The sequence below is a fragment of the Protopterus annectens genome, chromosome 15.part0 (genome assembly GCF_019279795.1).
Source record: "Protopterus annectens isolate FY-2018-M chromosome 15.part0, PAN1.0, whole genome shotgun sequence".
NCBI classification, from domain to species: domain Eukaryota; kingdom Metazoa; phylum Chordata; order Ceratodontiformes; family Protopteridae; genus Protopterus; species Protopterus annectens.
The window spans coordinates 30,070,101-30,096,997 of NC_056749.1; the positions used below are offsets into that span (position 1 = coordinate 30,070,101).

At 40.2% G+C, this 26,897-nt stretch overlaps 1 protein-coding gene across 1 annotated transcript in view; it reads right to left on the reverse strand.

The window, feature by feature from the left end:
• Positions 1-26,897, reverse strand: part of LOC122789609 (caseinolytic mitochondrial matrix peptidase proteolytic subunit) — a 204,829-nt gene that overhangs the window by 131,243 nt on the left and 46,689 nt on the right. Inside the window, exons 3-4 of the mRNA XM_044056996.1 lie at positions 3,353-3,424; positions 3,112-3,208 (exon numbers count right to left, since the gene is read on the reverse strand). Coding sequence (XP_043912931.1) covers positions 3,112-3,208; positions 3,353-3,424 — 169 coding nt within the window. The remainder of the gene's footprint in view (positions 1-3,111; positions 3,209-3,352; positions 3,425-26,897) is intronic.

The following is a 26,897-nucleotide window of genomic DNA, read 5'->3' on the forward strand; positions in this document are numbered from 1 at the left end:
GGATCCCTCTGAAGGGTTAGTCTCGGTAGGCTATAAATCTGGTGCGTCCGAAGGCCCAGCCATCTCCACGTGGGAGTCAAAGGTGGCCTGTGGTTCCAAAGAAGCGGTCGTCAGGGGCTGCGAAGGCGCCTCGCTGAAAACCGGAGAACCAGCGACTGGCCTAGAAGAGGCTTCATTGTCAGTTTTGGGCCTCGGATGCCTGTCCTTGTCTTTGCGCTTTTTGTGTACTCCAGTCGACGGTAGTTCCGACGGCATGGTGTAATTTTCTGCCAAAATAATGTCAGGAAAAATCAAACCGACGTTTAATAGTGCACTTATTAAACCTAGCACAAAACAGACAGCCTGTGACGTCGTGGTCTGGGCCTAGGCATGGGATACAATAAGAATGGAAATCCTTATGAGGTATTTGCTTCCCATAAGAAATACAGTTATTAACTTTTACTGACATCGGTCTGAGGCAAGAAAAAAAGTTTCCCCAACGGGGTACTTAGCTTTGTAGAAGACTTCGGCATGAAAATCTCAGGAGCCGGCTGACTGACACTTGCAAACTGCTTTTGCTTCGGGCACCGCATGGCAAGAAAGACTGAAGAAAATGGCATCGGCTGCATCTTATATACCCCTGTCGCATTGATGTCAGGGAAGAAGCGACAGCAACCGACACCGGACCAAGACTTTGGAACTCTGGCCGACTGAGGGACCGCCTGACAGCAGGATAACCCAAGTGTAATGACTGCAGCAGTGTAACACAATGAACATCACCTGTGGGAGTAACATTATGTCTACTACTTATACAGGAATCACCTGCAGGAGCAACATTAAGCCTGCTACTTATACAGGAAATCACCTGCGGGAGTAACATTATGTCTGCTACTTATACAGGAATTACCAGTGGGAGTAACATTAAGTCTGCTACTTATACAGGACTCACCTGCAGGAGTAACATTGTCTGCTACTTATACAGGAATCACCTGCGGGAGTAACATTAAGTCTGCTACTTGTACAGGAATCATCTGCGGTAGCAACATCAGGTCTGCTACTTATACAGGAATCACCTGCTGGAGTAATATTAAGTCTGCTACTTACACAGGAATCACCTGCGGGAGCAACATTAAGAATGCTACTTATACAGGAATCACCTGCGGGAGTAACATTAAGCGTGCTACGTATACAGGACTCACCTGCAAGAGTAAAGTTAAGCGTGCTATGTATACAGGACTCTCCTGCAGGAGGAGCGTTAAGCGTGCTACGCATACAGGACTCACCTGCAGGAGTAACATTAAGTGTGCTACTTATACAGGAATCACCTGCGGGAGTAACATTAAGCCTGCTACTTATACAGGAATCACCTGCGGGAGCAACATTATGTCTGCTACTTATACAGGAATCACCTGCGGGAGTAACATTAAGCCTGCTAGTTATACAGGAATCACCTGCGGGAGCAACATTAAGTCTGCTACTTACACAGGAATCACCAGTTGGAATAACATTAAGTCTGCTACTTATACCAGTGGGAATAACATTAAGTCTGCTAGTTATATAGGAATCACCTGCAGGAGTAACATTATGTCTATTACTTACACAGGAATCACCTGCAGGAGCAACATTAAGTCTGCTTATACAGGAATCACCTGCGAGAGTAACAGTAAGTCTGCTACTTACACAGGAATCACCTGCGGGAGTAACATTAAGTCTGCTACTTACACAGGAATCACCTGCGGGAGTAACATTAAGTCTGCTACTTAAACAGGAATCACTTGTGGGAGTAACATTAAGTCTGCTACTTATACAGGAATCACCAGTTGGAGTAACATTAAGTCTGCTACTTATCCATGTATCCTTCCAGACTTGTCAAAATGCTTCTCGACTGGTCCAATATTTCCCCAGCAAGCTCATGTGTCTGTACAGGCAGTGACACCCAGCCCTTTACCCAATGCAACAGCTCACATGATCCTTCTAACCTACCGCCTAAACACTGATACCATGCAGGCATGTTACACAACTGACCTCTGACTACCTTCCTAACAATGAAGTGCTCCCGAAAGAAGCTGCACCCCTCGCCCCATTACATTCTTCCATCTGAGGCTGCTGTTACATAAACAGGCAGGTAGAACTAGTGTGGTATAGCAGGTATACTTCACACAGGATACCCCTGCTATGGAACAAACTCCCCATCTACATAAAACAGAGCTTATTCCTGTCCATGTTGAAGCCCAATGTGGATCTATGGATGAGGAAACAGAAAATGTATCCTAGGACTTCCCCCTGTACTACTAATGGATAGACATGGCTCCTAAATGCTTTATCCCCATGCATGGGTCTCCTCAAACTATCTATGGTATGATCCCAGTTATTCTCATTAGGGGTAATATATAATTATTGACCATGAGATGGGTAAGGCTCTAACCAAATGGAATAGGTTAATTCAAGCATAAAAAAGGGGAAATGGCTAGGCTTAAAATGGCCACAAAGGCAGCTAGCCTAGTACTTACCTATGAGCCTATAGCCATGTGTCCCTGAGGCTGATGGTAAATTCAAGTAATAAAAGGGATACAATATAACCATGCGTCACTGAGACTGACAGTAAATTAAAGTAATAAAACGGTTACAATACAGCCATGTGTTATTGAGGTTGATGGTAAATTCAGATAATAAAAGGGCTACAATACAGCCATGTTTCACTGAGGCTATAGGCAAATGCACATAACAGAAGGTCAAAATGGACTGCAGTCTCTCACTAAGTACAAGGGCAAGACATGCATCTTGTACAGGGGCAAAGCTAATGCAACCATGTCTCCCTGAGGTTTCATTCACAAGCAAGAAATAAAGGGACAGAACAAACAGCTGTCATGTGGGAGCAATACAGGGTCATATTTGAGAGAGACATTTTTTTCACAACAGTTCTGTTTGTAACAGTCAGACAAACAGCAAATGTAGCCATATTTCACTGGGACTATTCATGTCAATGTTTTGGAGAAAATAATGTACATAAACAGTTAAGCACGTGGTAGATGGAAGGTGATAAACGAAGCAGGACCTGTGATGGTCAGGCTACAGGTATGACGTCAGTGGAGTGCACAGGGGTGGGCAAACATCATACTGGCTATGACTCACCAGGGCTGTTGATGTACATATGGATGGGTTTCTTATTGCTCTCAGACTGCAGGAATAGAAGCTGTGCAATCACTAGACTTGCAACGGAATCATCGACCTGCAAGAGGAGGAAAGAATCATTAACCAGCAATTCAAGAGCCCAAGCAATCCAAAACCAACATGCTATCATCTAAGGATACTGCATGACATATGCATTTTTTGTTTTACATGTGTATCGTAAAAAAGCCATTTTGTTACTTACTGGTCCCATAATGCACACGATTCGCTCCCTCAGCAGTCTGGAATAGATATCATAGGCTCTCTCCCCTCGACCCTTAAACAAAATGTACACAACACTGTCATATTTTCTATATTTAATCACCTTTTCTTGCACAGCACTGCAGAAAGACAAAATTAGGAACATTCATGAAATGATCCCAACACTCACATAAAATTGTTAGAATATTTAATGCTTAATCTAAAGTCTACAGCTACCAGCTGTACAGACATACAGACACAGTATGAAAAATAATTTAATACTGGCATGAAATATCCCATGAACTATACGCACACAAATTGAAATCCCACCCAGAAACGGAACTTGACAGCTTATCTATCTGGTCTGACCCAAAGGCCATCTCGGCCATGACATAGGCCATACATAAAAACTACAGCTGACTCACCAATTTACACAAAAAGACAGCGTAACAGTGCAGAAAAGACTGCAGTTACGTTAAATACAACTCAATGCACAGTTGTGCAATAAATCATACAGTATCAGATAGGAGAAAAAGGTCTTCAGACACTTGAGTCAAGAAAACAAAGGTAAAGATCTGTCCAAGTCTCTCTACACATTCACATGGTCTTCCTTTAAAATGTGATTCTGGAGTTTTGTCCTTAATGAAGACACACAAAGTAAGATTTTTATGTCTGCAGAATCCTTTCACTTGTTTTTTATCCACCACTGCCTGCCAACTATAATTTTTCTCACACTTATTTATTTTTTGCTATATTTTACACCCCTTTCTTTCATTCCGACAGCCATTCCAGTGCCCCACGTCCTTACCAAGTCTGCCAGTATTCCAATCAATCCCCAGCCCAATGTCCAGCAAAGATCCCAGGGGCATTTTGGGGATCCCACTTTTCCAACATCCATCCAGAGTTCTTCTCCCCCTCCCTTCTGTAGCCCCTACGGTTGTGACCGAGGACAGTGCCCAAAACAGATTCTTGTGTATTCACAATCTCTGACCATTAGAACCATAGGAGGATGCCTCTTCTCTCTGCTGATGGGCCAGACAAATACTTTACTACCGAAGAAAAGTTTGCTGTCATATACCGAGTTCTAGGACTCTGGAAAAAGATGAAAAAGCAACAGTATGATAACCAATGCGGAAAAAGACAAATGTAGTTAAAAAATAAAGCATTCAATTAGTGAAAACGTCAGTAAGTAGAAACAAGAGTATGGACATGTCTTAATCTTATGAATTAAGGTTCCTAAATCTATACAGAATTCAGTTACAAGATGAGCTGGAAGTATTAATTATATTATTTTGGAACAGTATCTGGGCTGGTCCATCATGGTGCAGCATCACTGAGGAAAGGGAATGTGGCAAATAAGAGGGGTAAGGGGCTGGTTCAGGGCATCGTGAAACTCTCCAGTGAGACAGATTCCAGCAGAGAGGGCACTGCATGTTAACTGGATGGAAGATGACTACAGTGCAACACAATGTATTAGTTTTATTTTTATTAAATTAAATCCCTGCAGTGTCCCAAATGCTACAGCAAGGCTCAGATTTGCAGAAAACACGGTGCCAGAGCCCTGAAGGTACAGTACAACGTTGATGTACAGGGAGGCTTAGTGAGGTTACCACTTGTCCCTCATTGCATATTTCACACTCTGGGCAATGCTGGCTTCCTACTCTCGTGGATTCTCATTGGGTTACCTGAGCAGGTGTGTCATGCCACCCTTACCTCCTTTCTTGAACAATGCACGTGTCACGTTCCTTCATCCTCTCTTCATTAGCCTCCTGGTGTACATCTTACACCATTGGTACTGCACTTCATCACAGATGGGTTTCTGCTCTGTCAGCATCCTAGCAAACAGTAGTGGGGGTCCCCAGAAACATAAGGTCAACATCAGGCATAACCTTTGCAGCAGTCTGGTCACAGGAAGAATACCTCCTAGTTTCTGCTGGGTATGCTTCTTCCCACGTTTCACAATTGCATTTTCATACTGATTGGACAGCAGGCTGGCTCAGTGTTTATATCTTTGCTTTACAGTTTCAGACTCCAGGGTTTAACCCTAACTGTCCATATGGGTTTGCATGTTCTCAGTATGCATGTGAATCATGTTGGATGGCTAGCTACACTTTACACACACATATTATAAATGTGTGTGTATATTATATATATATATATATATATATATATATATATATATATATATATATATATATATATACACACACACACACACATATACATACATACACACACACACACTGCACTTAAACCTTGTACCTGGAGAATATTGGGGTCCAACCTAACACTCTCATACTAGGCGACTTCAGCAACCCTCCATTAACTGGGAAAACTACCCATGTACCAATACACTTGCCCAACGTTTCCTGGAATTCATTAATTCCAATGCCCTGGACCAGCCAACCTGGTGGTCCCCTGCCATAAACAAATTCTACAACAGGAGGAGGAAACTGATGCGGAATAAGGTGAAGTCCCAAGACTGGAAAAACTCCCTTATCAGCCTCAACAAAAAGTTGAAATCCCTCATCAAATCCTCTAAAGCTAGCTGTGAAAACAGAATTGCAGCAGATAGTAAAGACAAGGTACAGTTGTGTACACTTACCATAAATGTAAATGTTCGAGTGTATTCACTGTTGCACTCATTACATTTGGGTAATCTGCTGGCAGGTTGCCCTCAGTCAGCCTGATTAACAAAGTCTTGGGTCCTGTATCGGCTGCTGTCCCTTCTTCCGTGATGTCAGGTCGTCAGGGGTATAAAACATGCATCCGAAGACATTACATCAGTTTTTCTTGCCCCAGATGTCAGGTGCCCCCAAAATGGGGAGGAAATAAAATTAAAAACACAAAAAATATACCTCCAATCCCAAAAGCAAATACACCAAAAGGGCTTATAAGCATAGTGAAAGAAAGAATAGGTATAATCAGCAAAAATAGGGGGCTGGAGGGAGGGTAACCAGGACTGCAACAGTGAATACACTCAAACATCTACATTTATGGTAAGTGTACACAACTGTACTATGTTCTTCATGTTTCACTGTTGCAGTCATGACATTTGGGTAAATTCCCAAAGCTATGGTAGGGTGGAGGAAATTATACAGCATTAGGACCAGCTATAAGGCCCTGCAGGACAGCAGTGGCAAAGCCAGCTCTGGATTTAGAGAAGAAAGGTAAGTGGTGATGCTTGGTGAATGTATGAACGGAGCTCCAGGTAGCAGCTTCTAGAATGTCTCTGGTAGGAACACCTCTGAGAAAGGCTGCAGAAATAGATGCAGCTCTGGTGGAATGAGATCTGATCCCCTGGGGGATAGCTTTACCATAGTGCATATAGCAGAAACAAATACAATGGCTTAACCATTTGGAAATATTCTGCTTTGAAATAGCCTTTCCCTCTGCCCCTGCAGCAAATGCCACCAGTAGTTGTTCAGATTTTCTTTAAGATTTTGTCCTGTTTAAGTAAAATCTAAGTTGTCTGTGTACATCCAATGAATGCAGAATCCGCTCCCCCTTGTTCTGTGGATTGGGAAAGAAAGTTGGCAAATGAATGGTCTGATTAAGAGCCACACTGGATACCACCTTAGGCATGAAGAATGGATTGGTCCTGAGAGACACCCTGTCCGCATGAAAAATGATGAAAGGCTCCACTGCCATAAGAGCTTGTAATTCAGAAATCCTTCTAGCTGAAATGACTGCTAAAAGGAAAGCTGTTTTCCAGGACAGAAATTTTAAGTCTGCAGTAGCAGCTGGCTCGAAAAGAGTAAGAATGAGTTTTTCCAATACAAAATTGAGGTCCCAGGCAGGGGTTGCAGCTCTCCTGGGTGGTCTTAAGTTTTTGGCCCCTCTGAGATACTGCTTTAGCATAGGCTGAGAGAAGAGGGGAGGTTCTGTGTTGTAATGAGCCAAAACGGCTGAGACATGGATTTTTATGGAAGAAAAGGGCAGGCCCTTGTGAAGCATCTCAGTTAAGTATTGTAAAATCTGAGGAAAATTGGGCCCTGCTGTGCTTATCACTTGAGATGGATTCCAGGCACAGAATATTTTCCATTTGTCAGCATAAGATCTTCTAGTACTAGGCCTTCTTGCCTACAAAATGACATCCATCACAGGTTTGCTGAGGGATGCCAAGGGTGAATTTAGGTGATCAGCCATGCTGCAAGATTCAAACTTTGGAGCTGAGTGTGCAGAATTTGGTTGTTCTGCTGAGACAGTAAGCAAGGTGTCCACGGTAGAAGGTGTGACACATTGCACAGGAGTGGGTACCTGGAGCAATCAAAATTATTTTTGGTTTGTCCTGTTTGACTTTTAGTAGAACTTTGGAGAGCAGAGGCAGAAGGGGAAAGGCATAGACTGATAGGTTTTTCCAGCTGAATGATAGACCATCCACTTTCCAGGCTTTTTTGTGATGAGTTCTTGTGCAAAATTTGTCCAACTGATAGTTCTGGGATGAGGAGGCAAAAAGATGTATGTCTGGACTCCCCCATTTGCGTGTCAACATATTGAAAATCCGTGGTTCCAGTTTCCATTCGTGTGGGTCCATGAGATTTCTGCTTAGTTCGTCTGCCAGAGTATTCAGCTTTCCTGGCAGGAATTGAGCTTGTAGTTGTATTGGATAGGTCAAGGCCGTGTTCCACAATGCCATGGCTAGTCTGCAAAGGGGGTAGGAGTGTGTAACCCCTGCTTGTTTATGTACTACATAACTGTGGTGTTGTCTGTCTTTATCATTAATTGTTCTGGATAAAGGTAGTCCTTGAAGGCTGTCAGTGCATTCTGTACAGCTAGCATTTCTTTTTGATTGATATGAAGGTGCATTTGATTTGGGCTCCATTTACCCTGAATGCACTTCCCTGCCAGATGAGCCCCCCAAGCATAGTCTGATGCGTCTGTAGTTAGGGTTTGGGAGGCAGGGGGTGGAGTGAATGGCAGTCCCTTGTTTTGGTGGCAGGCCTCTGCCCACCACAGGAACTCTAGTTGCAGGCAAGGTATGATAGAATCATTGTTTCCAGGCTATGACAATGTTGACTCCATAAACTTTTTAAATACCACTGAAGTTTCCTCATATGCAGTCTTGCATATGGAATTAGAAGAATGCAGGAGGCCATGAACCCAAAGGCTTGCAGTATTTGCCTTGCAGATAGCAGGGTTTTTGTCGCCATCTGTTTGAAGTAAGTTACCAAATGAATTTGCTTTTCTCGCGTAAGGTAAGCCATCTGGGCAGTTGTATTCAAGCTTGCACCCGGGAATGTAATTTTTTGAGAGGGTACCAGTTGTGATTTCTTTTCGTTTATAGTGTACCCTAGACAAGTTAGAACCCTTTTAACAAACGCCACATGCTTTAGAAGAATGTCCCTGTTTTCTGCCTGAATTAGACCGACAATTGTCCAGGTATGGATATATTTGAAAATTTCTTTGCCTGCAAAATGCAATTACTGGAGCCAGGCACTTTGTGAAGACGCAAAAACCAAACGGCTGCAGGTACACTGAGGTGCCCAAAACACACAACAACAGCAAAAGTAAATTAAGGCACCGAAGTTACACACTGGAAATCAGTCACTGTACTTTATTGCAGAAGACAAACGGTAAGCGCTTTCACAACTTAATGTTGCTTCATTAGACCACATCACTACAACTGATGCTTGGTTAAATACTAGGACAATTAGTATGACATCACAATTTAAAGAGATATTACTCCACTAACATATGAACATATATCAATATCCATAAGAAAAATGCATAAAATATATAAAAAAGTGTGTATTTACACAAAATAATATTTAAACAATATTTAAAAACAAGAATATTTAAAAAAAATATTAATATTTAAAAAAAGGGGGGGGGGTGTCATCCCTGATGGTTATTAAAATATATATATATATAAATACACACACATATATATATATATATGTATATATGTATATATATATATATATATATATATATATATATATATATATGTATATATGTATATATATGTATATATATATATATATATATATATATATATATATATATATATATATATATATATATATATATATATATATATATATATATATATATATATATATATATATATATATATATATATATATATATATATATACATATATATATATATATATATACATATATATATATATATATATATATATATATATATATATATATATATATATATATATATATATATACATATATATATATATATATATATATATATATAAATACATATAGATATATATATATATATATATATATATATATATATATATATATATATATATATGTATATATATATATATATATATATATGTATATATATATATATATATATATATATATATATATATATATATATATATATATATATATATATATATATATATATATATATATATATATATGTATATATATATATATATATATATATATATATATATGTATATATATATATATATGTATATATATATATATATATATATATATATATATATATATATATATATATATATATATATATATATATATATATATATATATATATATATATATGTATATATATATATATATATATATATATATATATATATATATATATATATATATATATATATATATATATATATATATATATATATATATATATATATATATATGTATATATATATATATATATATGTATATATATATATATATATATATATATATATATATATATATATATATATATATATATATATATATATATATATATATATATGTACATATACACACACATATAACCATAATAGTACAATGAAAAAAAAATATATATATATATATATATATATATATATATATATGTATATATATATATATATATATATATAAAAAAAACCTCATGTTTTAGTGTTTTAGGCGCCTGGCCTTAAGGTAAGGAACTAATGAGGTGCAGCCATTCAAACCAGGATATCTATCTGCTTGCAATTTAGTGATCCATTGTTGTTCTAATTCTTCAGTGTGGTTTTCTACGTCACCACCTCTGTTTGTCCTTACTATTTGTTGTAAGATTAAAAATTTAAAACAATGGCTACTGTCTGTATTCAGGACATGATTAGCTAGAGCATTTGATTGCTTCTGGTTCTGTATGTCCCTTATATGTTCTAACATTCTTTCTTTAAAGCTCCTATTTGTTTTGCCTACATAATAGGCATGGCATGCTTGGCAAAAACAAAAATAAACAACATCAACACTTTTACAATCATAATAATTCTTCGTATAAAGTTTAAAACATTTCACAGGATGAATGTACTAATTTTTAGTGTAGACATGCTGACAAGCAGCACAATTCCTGCACGGGAAGGTGCCCTGTCTGTTTGAGAGATTTTTTCTAAAAGACTAATGTTCTCTATTACAGAGCTGCTGCTTTAAAGGTGCATTATTTCTAAAACTGAAGTTTGGGGTGTCACCAACTGTGGAAACCAGACCTGGTATTTCATGTAATAAGTGCCAATTCTTTTTAACAATTTCCGTATACTTATTGATGTCACTTGTAAATCTAAAAACTATTCTAAACTTATTTCTATCAATACTTGTATCATAAGGTATACTTGTATCAGCACTATAAGAGCTCATGTATGGTTTACATCTTGTAGATCTCAATTTCCATGGATCTGTTATCACTCTAGTGATTTCTGAGCTAGAATAGCCTCTTGTTTGAAATTCGTCTTGTAACTTATTTAAAGCAACTACTGCCTCTTCATCATTATTATGTAGGCGTAGGGTTCTATAGACTTGTCCTTTGAGGACATTTCTAGGTATGTGTCTCGGGTGCATGCTTGACCTGTGCAGACAGGCATTGGTTCTTGTAGGTTTGTGATAAATACTGGTTCTTATCTGCTTTAAATCAGTAAGGGTGACACTCACATCCAAGAAATCAACACGTATCAGGAAAAAGTAAAAGTAAACTTCAAAAAGTCTGTAGTACTATGCAGGTAATCAATGAAATTACTGATATTTTCACCATGCCCTTTCCACAAGACAAAAACATCATCCACGAAACGGACGTACCAGAGAATGTAGCCAAAAAATTATGTAGAAGGCATTTTACATGAGTTCTTGGATAGTTGTTATACAGTTCTTAGAGACACAAAAATGTTTTTACAGTGGTTGCAAAATAGAATGGAAATCATTGATAATGATGAAGAATTTGTATTCCTTACCATGGACATTAAATCTCTTTTTACTAGTATTCCAAATGTTTGGGGTATTGATAAAATAAGAGAATTCCTCGACATGAATAAGAAGCTGACTACTAATAAGATTATGCTAGTCTGTGCACTATCGGAGATTATACTTGAAAATAATATTGTAGCTTTTCAGGATCAATTTTTTCTACAGAAGATTGGCGTGGCTATGGGCACTTCGTGTGCAAATAGCTACGCCAATCTATCACTAGTACGACGGGAAGAACAATATGTTTTGTCAGATGTTAACCCATTTTTTGGCTACATTCTCTGGTACGTCCGTTTCGTGGATGATGTTTTTGTCTTGTGGAAAGGGCATGGTGAAAATATCAGTAATTTCATTGATTACCTGCATAGTACTACAGACTTTTTGAAGTTTACTTTTACTTTTTCTGATACGTATTGATTTCTTGGATGCGAGTGTCACCCTTACTGATTTAAAGCAGATAAGAACCAGTATTTATCACAAACCTACAAGAACCAATGCCAGTCTGCACAGGTCAAGCATGCACCCGAGACACATACCTAGAAATGTCCTCAAAGGACAAGTCTATAAAACCCTACGCCTACATAATAATGATGAAGAGGCAGTAGTTGCTTTAAATAAGTTACAAGACGAATTTCAAACAAGAGGCTATTCTAGCTCAGAAATCAGTAGAGTGATAACAGATGCATGGAAATTGAGATCTACAAGATGTAAACCATACATGAGCTCTTGTAGTGCTGATACAAGTATACCTTATGATACAAGTATTGATAGAAATAAGTTTAGAATAGTTTTTAGATTTGCAAGTGACATCAATAAGTATACGGAAATTATTAAAAAGAATTGGCACTTATTACATGAAATACCAGGTCTGGTTTCCACAGTTGGTGACACCCCAAACTTCAGTTTTAGAAATAATGCGCCTTTAAAGCAGCAGCTCTGTAATAGAGAACATTAGTCTTTTAGAAAAAAATCTCTCAAACAGACAGGGCACCTTCCCGTGCAGGAATTGTGCTGCTTTGTCAGCATGTCTACACTAAAAATGAGTACATTCATCCTGTGAAATGTTTTAAACTTTATACGAAGAATTATTATGATTGTAAAAGTGTCGATGTTGTTTATTTTTGTTTTTGCCAAGCATGCCATGCCTATTATGTAGGCAAAACAAATAGGAGCTTTAAAGAAAGAATGTTAGAACATATAAGGGACATACAGAACCAGAAGCAATCAAATGCTCTAGCTAATCATGTCCTGAATACAGACAGTAGCCATTGTTTTAAATTTTTAATCTTACAACAAATAGTAAGAACAAACAGAGGTGGTGACATAGAAAACCACACTGAAGAATTAGAACAACAATGGATCACTAAATTACAAGCAGATAGATATCCTGGTTTGAATGGCTGCACCTCATTAGTTCCTTACCTTAAGGCCAGGCGCCTTAAACACTAAAACATGAGTTTTTATATATATTTTTTTCATTGTACTATTATGGTTATATGTGTGTGTATATGTACATATATATATATATATATATATATATATATATATAGATATATATATTTTAATAACCATCAGGGATGACACCCCCCCCCCTTTTTAAATATTAATATTTTTTTTAAATATTCTTGTTTTTAAATATTATTGTGTGTAAATACACAATTTTCTATATATTTTATGCATTTTTCTTATGGATATTGATATATGTTCTTATGTTAGTGGAGTAATATCTCTTTAAATTGTGATGTCATACTAATTGTCCTAGTATTTAACCAAGCATCAGTTGTAGTGATGTGGTCAGATGAAGCAACATTAAGTTGTGAAAGCGCTTACCGTTTGTCTTCTGCAATAAAGTACAGTGACTGATTTCCAGTGTGTAACTTTGGTGCCTTAATTTACTTTTGACTTTGTGAAGACCCTGGGCGCAGTAGATAAGCCAAAGGGCAGTGCAGAGAACTGGTAATGCAAGTAGCCTGCTTTGAAATCTTCTGCAAGATTCCCTGATTGGGATATGCAAATAAGCCTTTTTTAAGTCTATATTTACCAACCAGGCATCTTTGCCTAGCATAGGAAGTACCTGTTGAAGAGTCAGCATCTTGAATTTTGGAATGTCCAGAAATGTGTTTAGAGAAGATAAGTCCAGAATTGGACGCCATGATTTGTCTTTTCTGGGTACCAGGAAAAGTATTGAATAGAAACCTTGTCCCTTTTCCTCTTCTGGTACTGGTTGAATAGCCCCCATGTTCATGAGGGACAGTACTTGTTTCTGGGCCTCTGCCCACTGATTTGGGGGCAGGTCTGGCCATCCGTTTGGGATTGGCAACGTGTGGAAATGAAATCTGTATCCCTGGGATACTATATTTAAAACCCATTTGTCCTGGGTTATAAGTTGCCAGTTTCTTGTATGAAGTGCCAGTTTTCCCCTGAAAGGGGCGGCTAAAAGGCAAGTGCTTGGTAAGTGTAAAGGGAAGTCATTGAGACTGCTTACCATAGGGAGGTGTCTTGTTATTTCCAGATTTGGAGGAGGAGGCACCCCATTGTTTTGTTCTAAAAGTCCCTTGTGACTGAAACCTGGAGCCTTTGGAATGTCTGGGTTTGACTTGAGTGGCTCTCGAAGGAACTGGAAAGGACCAGTTCTTAGTAGGCCAGTGCCTACTAAATCTTGGAGGTTGCACTTGTAAAAAATCTTTCACAGTTTGCATAGATTTAGCTTTATCTTCCATTTTCTTTTTTAAAACTTCTTCAGCCTTATTACCAAAGAGTCGGTCCTGTTGTAAAGCAGCATCAAACAATTTTGCTTTAACATTATCAGGCAGAGTTTGCTCTTTCGGCCAAGCATACCTTCTTAGCACAGACCCAGTTACAACAGCCCTGAAAGAGGCCTCCAAAAAATCAAAACCACATTGCAAAGTATGTTTTCCATCTTGTTCAGCTGAATGCAATAGATCCTGTAAATCTTTATTTTCCACACAGTCCGAAATTAACATTTTCTGTTTAAGCAGTCCCATGATATGCTGTTGATATTTAAGCATATGAAATTGACAGTTTAAAGCCCTGATTGCCAAGGTTGCAGAAGTGTAAACCTTCTTACCCCATCTATCCAGTGCCCCGGAATCTCTATCAGAAGGGGTAGGATTTTTAGCAGTAAATGCCTTAATGCCCTTGGGACCCTGAGAAATGGTTTCAGGATCTGCAGTAGGATTTTTGAAAAGAAATTTGTGGGTGTCAGGAACCCTGTAGTATCTGTCTGGCTTATAAGGAGCCGGAGGCAGAGAATCAGAAGCCATACTAGATTCTGAAAAAACATCAACGTCGTCTAAAACAGGAGGTACAGACAAAGGCCTATGCTGAGGAAGAAGAAGAAAATCCCCAAGTCTCTTTAGATTCAGAGAAATCCTGACTTTCCCAGTGGAAATGTTCCCTTAAGGTATGTAAAGTTTCCCCAAAATAAAAATCCTCAGGGGGAGAAGCAGAAGGAATGGAATCTTCTGCATCAGAGTCCTCATAACTAGGTATAGACAAATCCTGTTCATTAGAAGAGTCAGAAGAAATAGAATCCTGTTCAGAAGATTCATAATCAATGTCTTGCCAAGGCCTCTTAGAAGGGGGGGGGGGTTGGCTACCCCGATCAGAGTAATCTTAAGCCATTTTGATCATTTGTTTTTTTAGGTATAGGGGCCCAGGCGTCGTTTTTTTAGACAGATTTAGATTTTGGCCTTAGTTTTGAAGATGGCATCGGTCTAATATACAAATCTGTAGGCCTGAAAACACCCTCAGAAACAGGTGCCTGCACAGCGGCTCCGGACCCATCTAAGGTAGAGACATCCGCGGGTTCCATAATTGAAGCATCCCGCGGCGTACCGGACTCCTAATGGGTCTAAGTAGAGGCCTGCGAATCAGAAGTAGTGGGTATCAGGGGCTGCGAAAGTGCCTCACTGAGTACCAGCGAACTGGTGACTGGCTTAGGAGAAGCATAGTCGTCAGTTTTGGACCTCGATGGCCTGTCTTTTTCTTTGCGTTTTTTAGGTATTCCAGTAATTGGATTGCTAACCAACGACATTTCTGGATAAAGCGTGAGCCAAAATATTTATCAGCAAAAATGTAATGACATTTAATAGTACGTTGATTAAATTTAGCACAAAACCGACAGCAAGGTATGTTGTGGTTAGGGCCTAGGCAAGGAATACAGTACAAATGAAAATTCTTATGAGGTATTTGCTTCCCACAAGTAATGCAATAATTAACGTTTACCGACATCAGTAAGGAGCAAGAAAAAGTTTCCCCAATGGGGTACTTAGCTTTTTAGTTGAAGTACTTCGGTTCCGAAACTCAAAAATGAAAATTTCAGGAGTCGGCTGACCGGCACTTGCGAACTGCTCTTGCTTTGGGCACCGCACAGCAAAAAAGACTGATGTAATGGCTTCGGCTGCATGTTTTATACCCCTGATGACCTGATGTCATGGAAGAAGGAACAGCAACTGATGCAGGACCCAAGACTTTGTTAATCAGGCCGACTGAGGGCAACCTGCCAGCAGATTACCCAAATGTAATGACTGCAACAGTGAAACACGAAGAACATCCACAAGGCCTTATATAGTTATGTAAAGAATCTCCACGGCAATACCCAAATTTGCTCGGAGCTACTGCACAATGGCACCTCCTATACAGAGCCAACAGATATTGCCAATATACTGACCGACAGATTCAGTGCCAACTTTACCCCTCTCTTTCCCACCAAAGGACCAATCACAATACTAGTAGATTGCCAGGCATCCAGTATTACTGCTGCACAGGTTAAAACAGCACTGTCCAAGGCCAAGAATACAGCTTCTATGTGACATGACAATATCCCTGGCTGTGTTCTACATGAACTACAGAGTGAACTGGCACCTCACCTGTGTGCCCTGTTCAATCACAGCCTTACCTCAGGCTTTGTCCCTACCAAATGGCACACTGCTACAGTAATCCCTCTCCATAAAGGAGGAGCGACTACAGACCCTGGGAACTATCGCCTCATTAGCCTGACAGGTCTGATATGCAAAGCTATGGACCGCATCATCATGGACCTAATAAACAAGGATAGAGGGAATCTCCACATTCTGGATCCCACACAGTTTGGTTTTGTGAAGGGTAGATCATGCCTGCTCAACCTGGTCGACTTCTTTGAATCAGTCACCAGAGCTATGGATGAAAACAAGGTGGTTCATACAGCCTACCTTGACCTGGCCAAGGCCTTTGATACCATTCCCCACACAGGAATCATAGAAAAACTCACTTAGCTAGGCATCAACACCTATATCACTAGGTGGGTTAAAAACTGGCTCACAGATAGAATCCACAATGTGAAAGTAGCTGACTCCAAGTCAGACTGCTGACCAGTCATGAGTGTAGTCCCACAGGGTTCTGTCCTGGGTCCTCTCCTGTTTGGCATCTACTTCTCTGAAGTCCAGGCCAACACGAAGGGACTCTGGCTGACAAAGTTCGCATACAATTGCAAGTTGGGAGCCATAATTAACTCCCCAAGTGATGATGACATCCTACAGAAAGGCCTCACTGAGACCAACGACTGGTGTCAGAACCATGGCCTTAAGCTCAATGCAAAAAAATATGTTGTCATCCCCTTTAGGAAAAACCCGGTTTCCAGAATTAGCACATCGATGGTAGTCCACTGAACAGATGGTGTAATAAGTGATCTGGGAACACAGGTTGTCAGCAACCTCTCTTTTGACCACCACATTCCTACTCTGGTCAGAAAGTCCTTCTATGTGGCACATCTCATTACTAAGGTTTGGCATCCAGGAAAAAAAAGAGGTTATTGTCTCCCTCTACTCTTTCCTCATTAGGCCAGTCATAGAGTACAACGCCCCATTTGGCATGCAGCTCACTAGACACCTGCAACAATTGGAGAGACCGCAAAAGTACCTTACAAAGAGGATCCTAGGCCTTAAAACACTTGTCCTATATGGACAGACTCCAAAAACTCCAACTATTCTCTGTCTCATATCACCTAATTAGAGGCAATCTCTGCTTGACTTACAAAGCCATGTCTAACCTAGCTCTGTTAGAAATGCTATATCTAAAGAAATCCCAATCCCTCCGCACTACACGTTCCAGACACCTCAACCTCATTACCACAATCAACAGAACAAGCTGGAGGGACAGGTTCTTAACCCACAGACTGCCCATGCTATGGATTAGACTTCCCATACATGTCAAGAGGAGCACCTCACTGGCCCTCTTCAAGAGAAATCTTGATGAGTGGATGGGAAATAGAAAATTCACCCCAGGGATCACTACAGTGGCTCTACTCAACAGAGGCACTGGGAACTAAGGTCGGGTGGCGCAATGCCAGGGTAATCCTATGGGCCAAGCTCGTAAAGGCTCCAGAGCCATTAGCCTAGTACACACCTATGAACTTATGGACTAGGGCATGGTTGAAAACAGTCCCAAAAAGGACTAGCACCTCTGCAGAATTTAACTGAAACTCTGATACACCTATATATGAAGCGCCATCTCGATTGTTTTAGGTTGGACCTTCCAACCATCATGAAAGTTATCAATTACTTACTCGACTGCCATCTCTGCCAGACTCCACACCTCATAACCCAGAACTGTATCCTGCTCCAAGGGCAAGAATGGCTCTCAGACAGACTGGCCACGTATATTAGGTAACATAAATGAATATCACAGACACAATTAGGGCATTCTGTAAGTGGTACTTAAGTCCAACCTTTATCACCCTTTGTATCCCCCTGACAACAATTAAAGTACATGCCCTTTCTGTACTCCCCTTCTGCTACAACTGCGGCTCTTGGCCTTTGTCAGGTTGCAATTTAGTGCCGACCCCTCTGTCCTGTACCAGTCCAAGGGAAGGAGAACCAAAGACTTGATGGTCAAGCTTCTCCTGTCTGGCTGGCACTCCAATATGCTGGGCACACCAAATGAGGAGCCCAGGCCAGCAGCATCACAGTTGGGAAACGCATGCACACACCAAGCCCCTTTCCATTTCACTTGCTATAAGGAAGTTTGGCTTTCTCTAACCAAACTCTGAAACATAGTTGCCATTCATTCAACATTGCTAGGTGCCTTCACATCTTAAATGACACTGATTTCTAGATCAGTCCTCCTGTATATGTTTGTACCATCTTCAAAGATACAAATTTTGCCCTTAAGACCCACTGCAATGTTATGACTACAGCTACTGACAAATACTGAGCACACAGATGAATCACTTGTTTTATTTTAATCACACTGTTACTAGACGTTGTCCCAATAAACCAGAGGCCCTCTTTACCATGGCAACTTATGATGGTGACATATTGCACTAGCTACACGGATTACATAACGGAAATAAGAACACACATACATTTACTGTGAAGAAAAAGAAAAACACAAGGGTAATGGTTACATAATGACAACGTGATAAAAACACACAATCAAAGATGTGCACAGATACCAGATAAACTGCCAACAACAATGTGGCATCTAATGACGTGAAGCAGCTGCAAAGCTGGACAAAGTGTGGGATTAAATAACATAAATCAAAGTACTTACAAATCAGAACTCATGGTTTTCTCCCAGAAAAGAGTGGATTGCACTCACTAGGTGCAGGGGAACAAGTTACCTTACTTTAAATATCCTGAGCTCTTGTTCACCTATGAGGGTATGGGGGAATCAGTAAACTGAGTAGCATATGGATACAGTGGTGGCAGCACTGTAGTCATTGCACCAGACTGTGGCAGAGAAGCAAGAGCTGCGTGAGGCAGAAAAGTGTGGCACCAGACCATGGAGGGGAGGTGAAAGTAGAGTCATAACCTGTGGCACCAGACCGTGGTAAAGAAGTGAGAGTCGAATATGTGGCTCCAGACCGTGGTGGTGAAGTGAGAGTCGAGTCAAAGTGTGGCACCAGACCCTGGTGGAGAAGAGAGAGTAGAGTCATAACATGCGGCACCAAACTGTGGTGGAGAAGTAAGAGTTGAGTCATAACATGTGGCATCAAACTGTTGTGGGGAAGTGACAGCAGAGTCATAAGCCAGAGCTCTCAATTTACTGGTTGAGCTATGTCCCCATTGTCACCTACAGTTCTGAGCTTTGGGTAGTCACCAAAGTTCATGGATACAAGCAACAGAAATCAGGTTCCTTCAGAAGATAACTGGGTTCCTTCTCCATGACAGGAGCTGAACAATCAGGGAAGACCTCATGGTACAGCCGCTGGTCCTTCATGTTGAGAAGAGTCAGTTTGGTCACTATGTGAAGTTCCCCTGGGTACTGCCTATGGGAGGTGTACTGTACACAACCCATTGATAAGAGCCTCATGGACACACCCAGGGCATACTGGAGAGATTATATCTGTCAACATGCTGGGACTCCACACAACTGAAGACTGCTGTTAGGCTTATGGAAGTATGATTTATCAATTCAGCTTGCAACCACCAGGATATTCATAGGACAAGCATTTAAAATAATGATGATGATGGTGGTGCTGACCAATAAGGTTAACAAGGCTCTATCTAAAGCTAAAAACACTGCTTCCAAGGGACCAGATGGTGTCCCAAGCTGTGTCATATGTGAGCTCCAAAAGGAATTAACCCCGCATCTTAATACCCTGTTCAGTCTCAGCCTCTCCACAGGATATGTGCCCAGAGAATGGCACACGGCAACTGTGGTCCCGCTACACAAGGGTGGGGCCACAACTGACCCTGGAAACTACCGACCAATAAGCCTGACCAGTCTGATCTGTAAGGCTATGGAGTGAATCATTATGGAACTCATAAACTGAGAGATTGGGAACCTCCAGTCGCTGGACCCCACACAGTTCGGCTTCGTCAAGGGCAGATCATGCCTCCTGAACTTGGTGGATTTCTTTGAGACAGTTACTCAGGCTATAGATAAGGGAAAGGAGGTACACACGGCTTACCTTGACCTTGCTAAAGCATCTGACACCATCCCCCATTCGGGTATTATTGATAAGCTCACCAGCCTGGGCATAAACCCTTACGGTATAAGATGGATTGCAAACTGGCTCTCAGACAGATCCCATAAAGTAAGAGTAGTGGGATCTATGTCCGAATCCAGACCAGTAACGAGTGGTGTGCCTCACGGCTCTGTCCTGGGGCCCCTCCTGTTTGGCATATACTTCTCAGAAGTACAGGCAAGCACGGAAGGGCTGTGGCTGACTAAGTTTGCGGACGACTGCAATCTGGGTGCTATAATAGAGTCTCCGGCCGACATGGAGATCCTCCAGAAGGGCCTAAATAAGACTGATGCATGGTGTCAAAGCCATGGTCTCAAGCTAAATGCAAAAAAAATGCATAGTAATCCCCTTTGGAAAAAACAAGAATACCCGCAAACTACAACATAGGAGGTAATCTCCTGAAATCTGAAGAAGAAATAAGGGATCTAGGGACCAAAGTAGATAGCCAGCTTTCGTTTGATAACCATGTTGCCAAAGTGGTTAGAAAATCCTTCTATGACCCATCTGATCATGAAAGGGTTCGCATCAAGATCTAAGGATGTAATGGTGCCCCTCTACTCTTCCCTCATCAGACCCATTATTGAGTACAATGCACCAATTGGAATATACCTGGCTAGACATCTCCAGCAGCTGGAGAGACCACAGAGGTACCTAACCAAGAGAATTACTGGCCTCAAACAGTTGCCCTATGCAGCACGATTGAAAAAGCTAAGACTGTTCTCTGTTGCATACTGCTTTCTCAGAGGCGTTCTCTGTCTAACGTACAGAGCCATGGCCAACCCAGAATTGTTGAACATGCTCCAACTTAGCAAAACCAAATCTATTCGAGTTACACGCTCTAGGGATATAAACCTCAACACAACAATGAAAAGAACATGCCGGAGGGATAGATTCCCATCGCAGAGACTTCCCTTACTATGGAACAGGGTCCCGATCTACATAAGGCAGAGCCCCTCACTATCACTCTTCAAGAGGAACCTTGATGAATGGAAGGGTAACAAAGTTCACACCGGGGATCACACCAACAGCACTACTAGATAGGGGCCAAGGGTACTAGCTGCTAGTACAAGGGTCTAGGGAACTACTAAAGGAGCGGTGAATACTGCACAACGTGGCTGGGCTAATATATGCCTTCGGGCAGATAGCTCAGTACCAACCTATGAAACTATATATAAGTAGATCCGAGTTAGCCTCCAGGCAAAAACTGTAGCAAACTATGCAAGTAGGAGTTTCAATAATTAATAAAGCTGCTAAAAACAGAATATGAAGAGATCCTAACACAGCATAACAAAAGTATGACTACATAATTTAGTACAAGATCATACAGGAGTTGTTTTATTTTTGTAGAGAAGTCTGATAAATAAATACACATTCAGTTAGGATGACCTCTTAGGTGACAATAAGAAAGAGTAGAGATTTATTAAACCATTGTATGGGTTATGCTTTGACCAATGTATATTTGGTACTTGCGGTATATACTAAGCTCTACAGGAAACCCTGTCATGTCAGCCACTTGCTTTCTCATGATCGCATGCACCCCTCTTATATTTTTAGGAATGTGATCCGTGATCAGGTGTTCAGAGATTCAAGGCTTAAAGTACGTGAAGAAGATTTTCAGCAGCAGGTGTTGAGTCAAGAATTGATAGAGAGAGGATATAATGAGGCAGATGTTCTAACTAACGTCAATGAGGTGACAGGTTTGAGGGGAATGGTAGCCAAGCCTTATTTTTCCAAAAGCAATTATAGAGGCAAACAGGCCCCTAGACAGTCAACTAGAATGAAACTTAAGGTTCCTTTATACTATTCAGACAATATTTCTTCCTACATGGCTATAGTAAGGAGACATTGGGGTCTTCTTACTACCAATATGGATATTTGTGAGTTGATAGATACTGAGCCTAAGTTTCTGTTTAGGAACACAAAGTCCCTTAAAAGGCAGTTATGCTGTCCTAAGTTCTAATAGAGCAGTTAGAACATATCCAATGTGGTAAGTGCAACTATTGTAAATACATTCACAACACAGCTAGCTTTGAACATCCAGACCAGAACAGTGCGTTTCACTTTCAGATGCAAGCCACATGTGACAGCCAACATGTAGTTTATTTAGCTCATTGCCTTAAGTGTAAAACAATCTATATAGGCAAAAGAGACAGACCCTTCAAAGAAAGGATTCCAGAACATATTTACTATATCAGTAGGAGAAATAAAGTTAGTGCTTTGGCCAAACATGTTATTGGTACTAACTCTGAATACACCTTTAAGTTTATGGCCATAAGCAGAATTTTTGACAACATCGGGGGGGGGGGGGGGGAGACGTATGTAGTATGACTGAGCAGTTAGAGGCCAGATGGATTATTAGACTTGGGGGAGATTCAGGGCATGGTTTAAATGAATATGTGCCACTTAAACCCAATCTTAAATGCAGACCCTTGTTTAGATGGTGTTTTTTTTCTTTTTCTTTTTAAATGCATCACTAATAAAGTCTGCTTACTTATATATGTAATTTTTTATGTATATTTTTATACATACACTTTTACAAATATACAGATGTTATATCTAAAGTTGCATTTTAAATGCATGTGTGTTTATATATATATATATATATTTTTTTTTTTTTATATTCATAAGTGCCTTCTATTGATAGTGCATGCTTTCGAACATTTCTTTCATTTAGTAGGGTAGTAAGCTCATGTTACATCCTATGATGTTAATTGTTTTTACCAGATTTGTATCATGTGACTACTAGTGCTTGCTACAGGTTTTATAAAAAGAAGCACATTTTAGTTGTATTTATTAGCATCTGATGAAGCAGATTTTCCTGCGAAAACGCTTTATGTTTTAACATTAAAACTTCAATTGAAACTGGAAACCTTGGTCATACCGGAGTTGTTCTGTGTTATCATTTAATTGGGAGAATTTACTAACAAAGAGGATTACCGGCCTCAAACAAATGCCCTATGCAGACCGTCTCAAAAAACTACAGCTTTACTCCATCACATATCGCCTACTCAGGGGCGATCTCTGCCTAACATACAAAGCTATGTCAAACCCAGAGCTGTTGGACAGGCTCCACAAAGAAATCCCAATCCCTCCGAGCTACATGCTCTACGGACCTTAACCTTGTCACCACAATAAACAGAACATGCTGGAGGGATAGATTCCTGTCCCACAGACTTCCCATACTCTGGAACAGACTACCTTATCTATGTCAAACAGAGCTCCTCATTAGCACTCTTCAAGAAAAATCTTGATGAATGGATGGGAAATGGGAAATTCACCCCGGGGATCACTTCTGTGGCTCTGCTCGACAGGGGCACAGGAAAATAATTTTCTTGGGTGGCGAAAGCCAGGGTACATTTTTTGGCTAGGCTTGTATGGGCCCTAGGGCTGATAGCCTAGTACCTACCTATGAACCTATAACACCAGAGTATAGAATGGCACTGACTGCAATAGTGAGATCCGGATATGCAGTATGTTCTGATTTTTCCCTATCCGTTGCTTCCTTAATCTTCTTGTAAAAGTTGACCAGGAATGACATTGCCCATGACAAAACCAAAATGGTTTGGTCAAGGGTTTGTATGTTACCTATGCCCTTGTTTATTAATTCCATAATTATAAAAAGACATGCATCTAGGAGTGTTTTGCTGAAAATTGGCTTTGTGCCAAGTCAGACTTCCCCAGTTAACAAATGTTAAATAAATAAATAAAAATAAATATCCTTTCCATGACCTTACAAATGAGGCTGGTCAGACTCATGGGTCTTTAATTGCCTGGGTTTATGCCCGACCCCTGAGCAGGGTGGGGACTGTTGCTGTCCTCCATTTGTCCAGCTCATAGCTTGTTTAGAGGCTGTTATTGACACTCAGTCAGGTGTGAGACGGGTCCTATTTCAGGCTGGCCAGCAGACATCCTGTTATGTTATCCATCTGCACAGAAGCAGTGTTCTTAGCCTTGGATACTATCTTGAAGACTTCTTCTTGGGTGATCTGGGGAAGGGCTGTAGATGTAGGGCATGTGATCTAGGAATGTCAGAGGGGAGAAGGGAGTGGTGTCTGAAATATAATCACTACTAGATTGCTTATGTCCTCTGGGTCTGAAATGGTGCTATCATTTACTGTTAGGTCTGTGCATTGCTGGGCATTATTTTTGGGGTTTCTAATATAATTAAAGGTGGCTCTGTAAGTTTTGTTTTGCCTGACTGATTTGATCAGGTCCCAGTAATGGTTAGCAAGAGCATTTCTGCATATTGGGGCTTACATTTATTTTTACATGCAATTAGTTTTTCCTCTTATTGTACAGCCTGTTATTAGTGTTCTACTATAGGGGGTTTGTTTTTAAATTTGGCATTGTATTTACTTAGGAGTGGGACAGAAATCTCTTATACAGAGGCATCATGTTATTTACGTGAATGTAGAACATGACAGTAACGGATTCCACATAAACAATGGGGCCATCAGGTTGAGAAGGGATACTGGATTTAGCCATCAGGTTGAGAAGGGATACTGGATTTAGCCATCAGGTTGAGAAGGGATACTGGATTTAGCCAGGTCATCACTCCGTTTTAGCAGATTAGCTTTAGCATGAGCTCTGAATAATGAGGCATTAGTAGATGCTTCCAGCTTCAGCCTTATTATGAATGCAACTCACTTATGATCTGAACAGACTAAGGAGTGGATACAATTGGAACAGAACACAGCTGGTCCATACTGGAAAGGACTACGTTAGGGATTTTGACACCCCTACTCTGCTTTCCTGTTTGAATTTTCCAGATCACTTCTGTTTCATTGGTACAGATATATTAATGTTCCTAATAAATCAGCTACATTTCAACACTAGGAAATGTAGAGCTATTTAATACATAAGAAAAACAAGGAAGGAACATTTGTCAGTTAAGTAACTGGATGCAATGGGAGGTCTAGGCATTACAGTAGATCATGAATAGGCTTGTATCCCAAAATGAAACATCTTGAACTATAACACGTCCATAGTAACATACCGAACACATGGTACTGAATACAGACACATGCACGTAGAAATTAAACATCTTGAACCATAACATGTCCATAGTAACATACCAAATGCATGGTACCGAATACAGACACATGCACATAGTAATTAAACATCTTGGACCACAACACGTCCATAGTAACATACTGAACACATGGTACTGAATACAGACACATGCACGTAGAAATTAAACATCTTGAACCATAACATGTCCATAGTAACATACCAAATGCATGGTACCGAATACAGACACATACACATAGTAGTGAAAGACAGGGAACTCTCAGGAAACCCCAAATGGGAAAAAATGCTCCAACATCCTTTTATATTTATAAATGCACTCCAAGGTGATAGGACCTTTACAGTAGTGATACAGTGCTAAGAAGATATACCAGAACATACAATTCCACTCTTCCCTCCTTGCTGACATGTCAGATATGACGGAGATTCAGCATATATTAAACTTTGGTTGGCTCACTTCTGCAAATGAGCTTTGAAAAACTAAACTGTTCACTAAATGCATGTTTAAGGCCCATATGTGAATACTGATGAGTGGTTAGATGCATCTACATGTTTGTAGGAGGATACCCGATGTAAACTACATGACTCTGAGGCAGTACTTAACAGGATAATGCTCCTGGGTCACTCTTATACAGAGGCATCATGTTGTACATTGTGGGGTTCCTAGGCTAACAAAGTCAATCAATCCTGAGGTCCCTACCTTAGTCAAAGAGTCTAAAGCTTTGCTCCAGTTGTTTAAGGCAGAAAAAAGGAGCCTGGATAGAGACACTGTATGCATTCCCTGCAAGAACACCCAAACTTGATGGAAAGGGTACAATGACAATTTATAAGCAAGTTAAAGGGAATGTTGGTTTGCTCATATAAAGGAGAGACTGCAAGCACTTCACATCACCTTAGTAATAAATGGTGATTTCTTTTGGGCTTTTAAAGCCTGTAAGAAAGGCTTCCCCAAGATTCTGCTCAGAAACATGTTACACACCAAGGCTGGGGGCACAGCAGCTCACAGCAGTGCAACGGTCAGCACTGTTGATTTACAGCACATAGTTCTTAGGTTTGGTCACCAGCTGGGGTCCCTTATCTGCTAAGTCTGTACATTTCCCTTGTGTTCATGTTGGGTTTAATTTGGTGTCTTTGTTTTTCTTCTACATCTTCTGAAAAATACACGTCAATAGGTGAACTGTGTGCGTGTGTGTCTGTGTGCGTGTGTGTCTGCGTGCGTGTGTGTCTGCGTGCGTGTGTGTCTGCGTGCGTGTGTGTCTGCATGCGTGTGTGTCTGCATGCGTGTGTGTGTGTGTCTGTGGACTGGCATCCTCCCCAGGTTCGTGGCTGTGTGTTACAT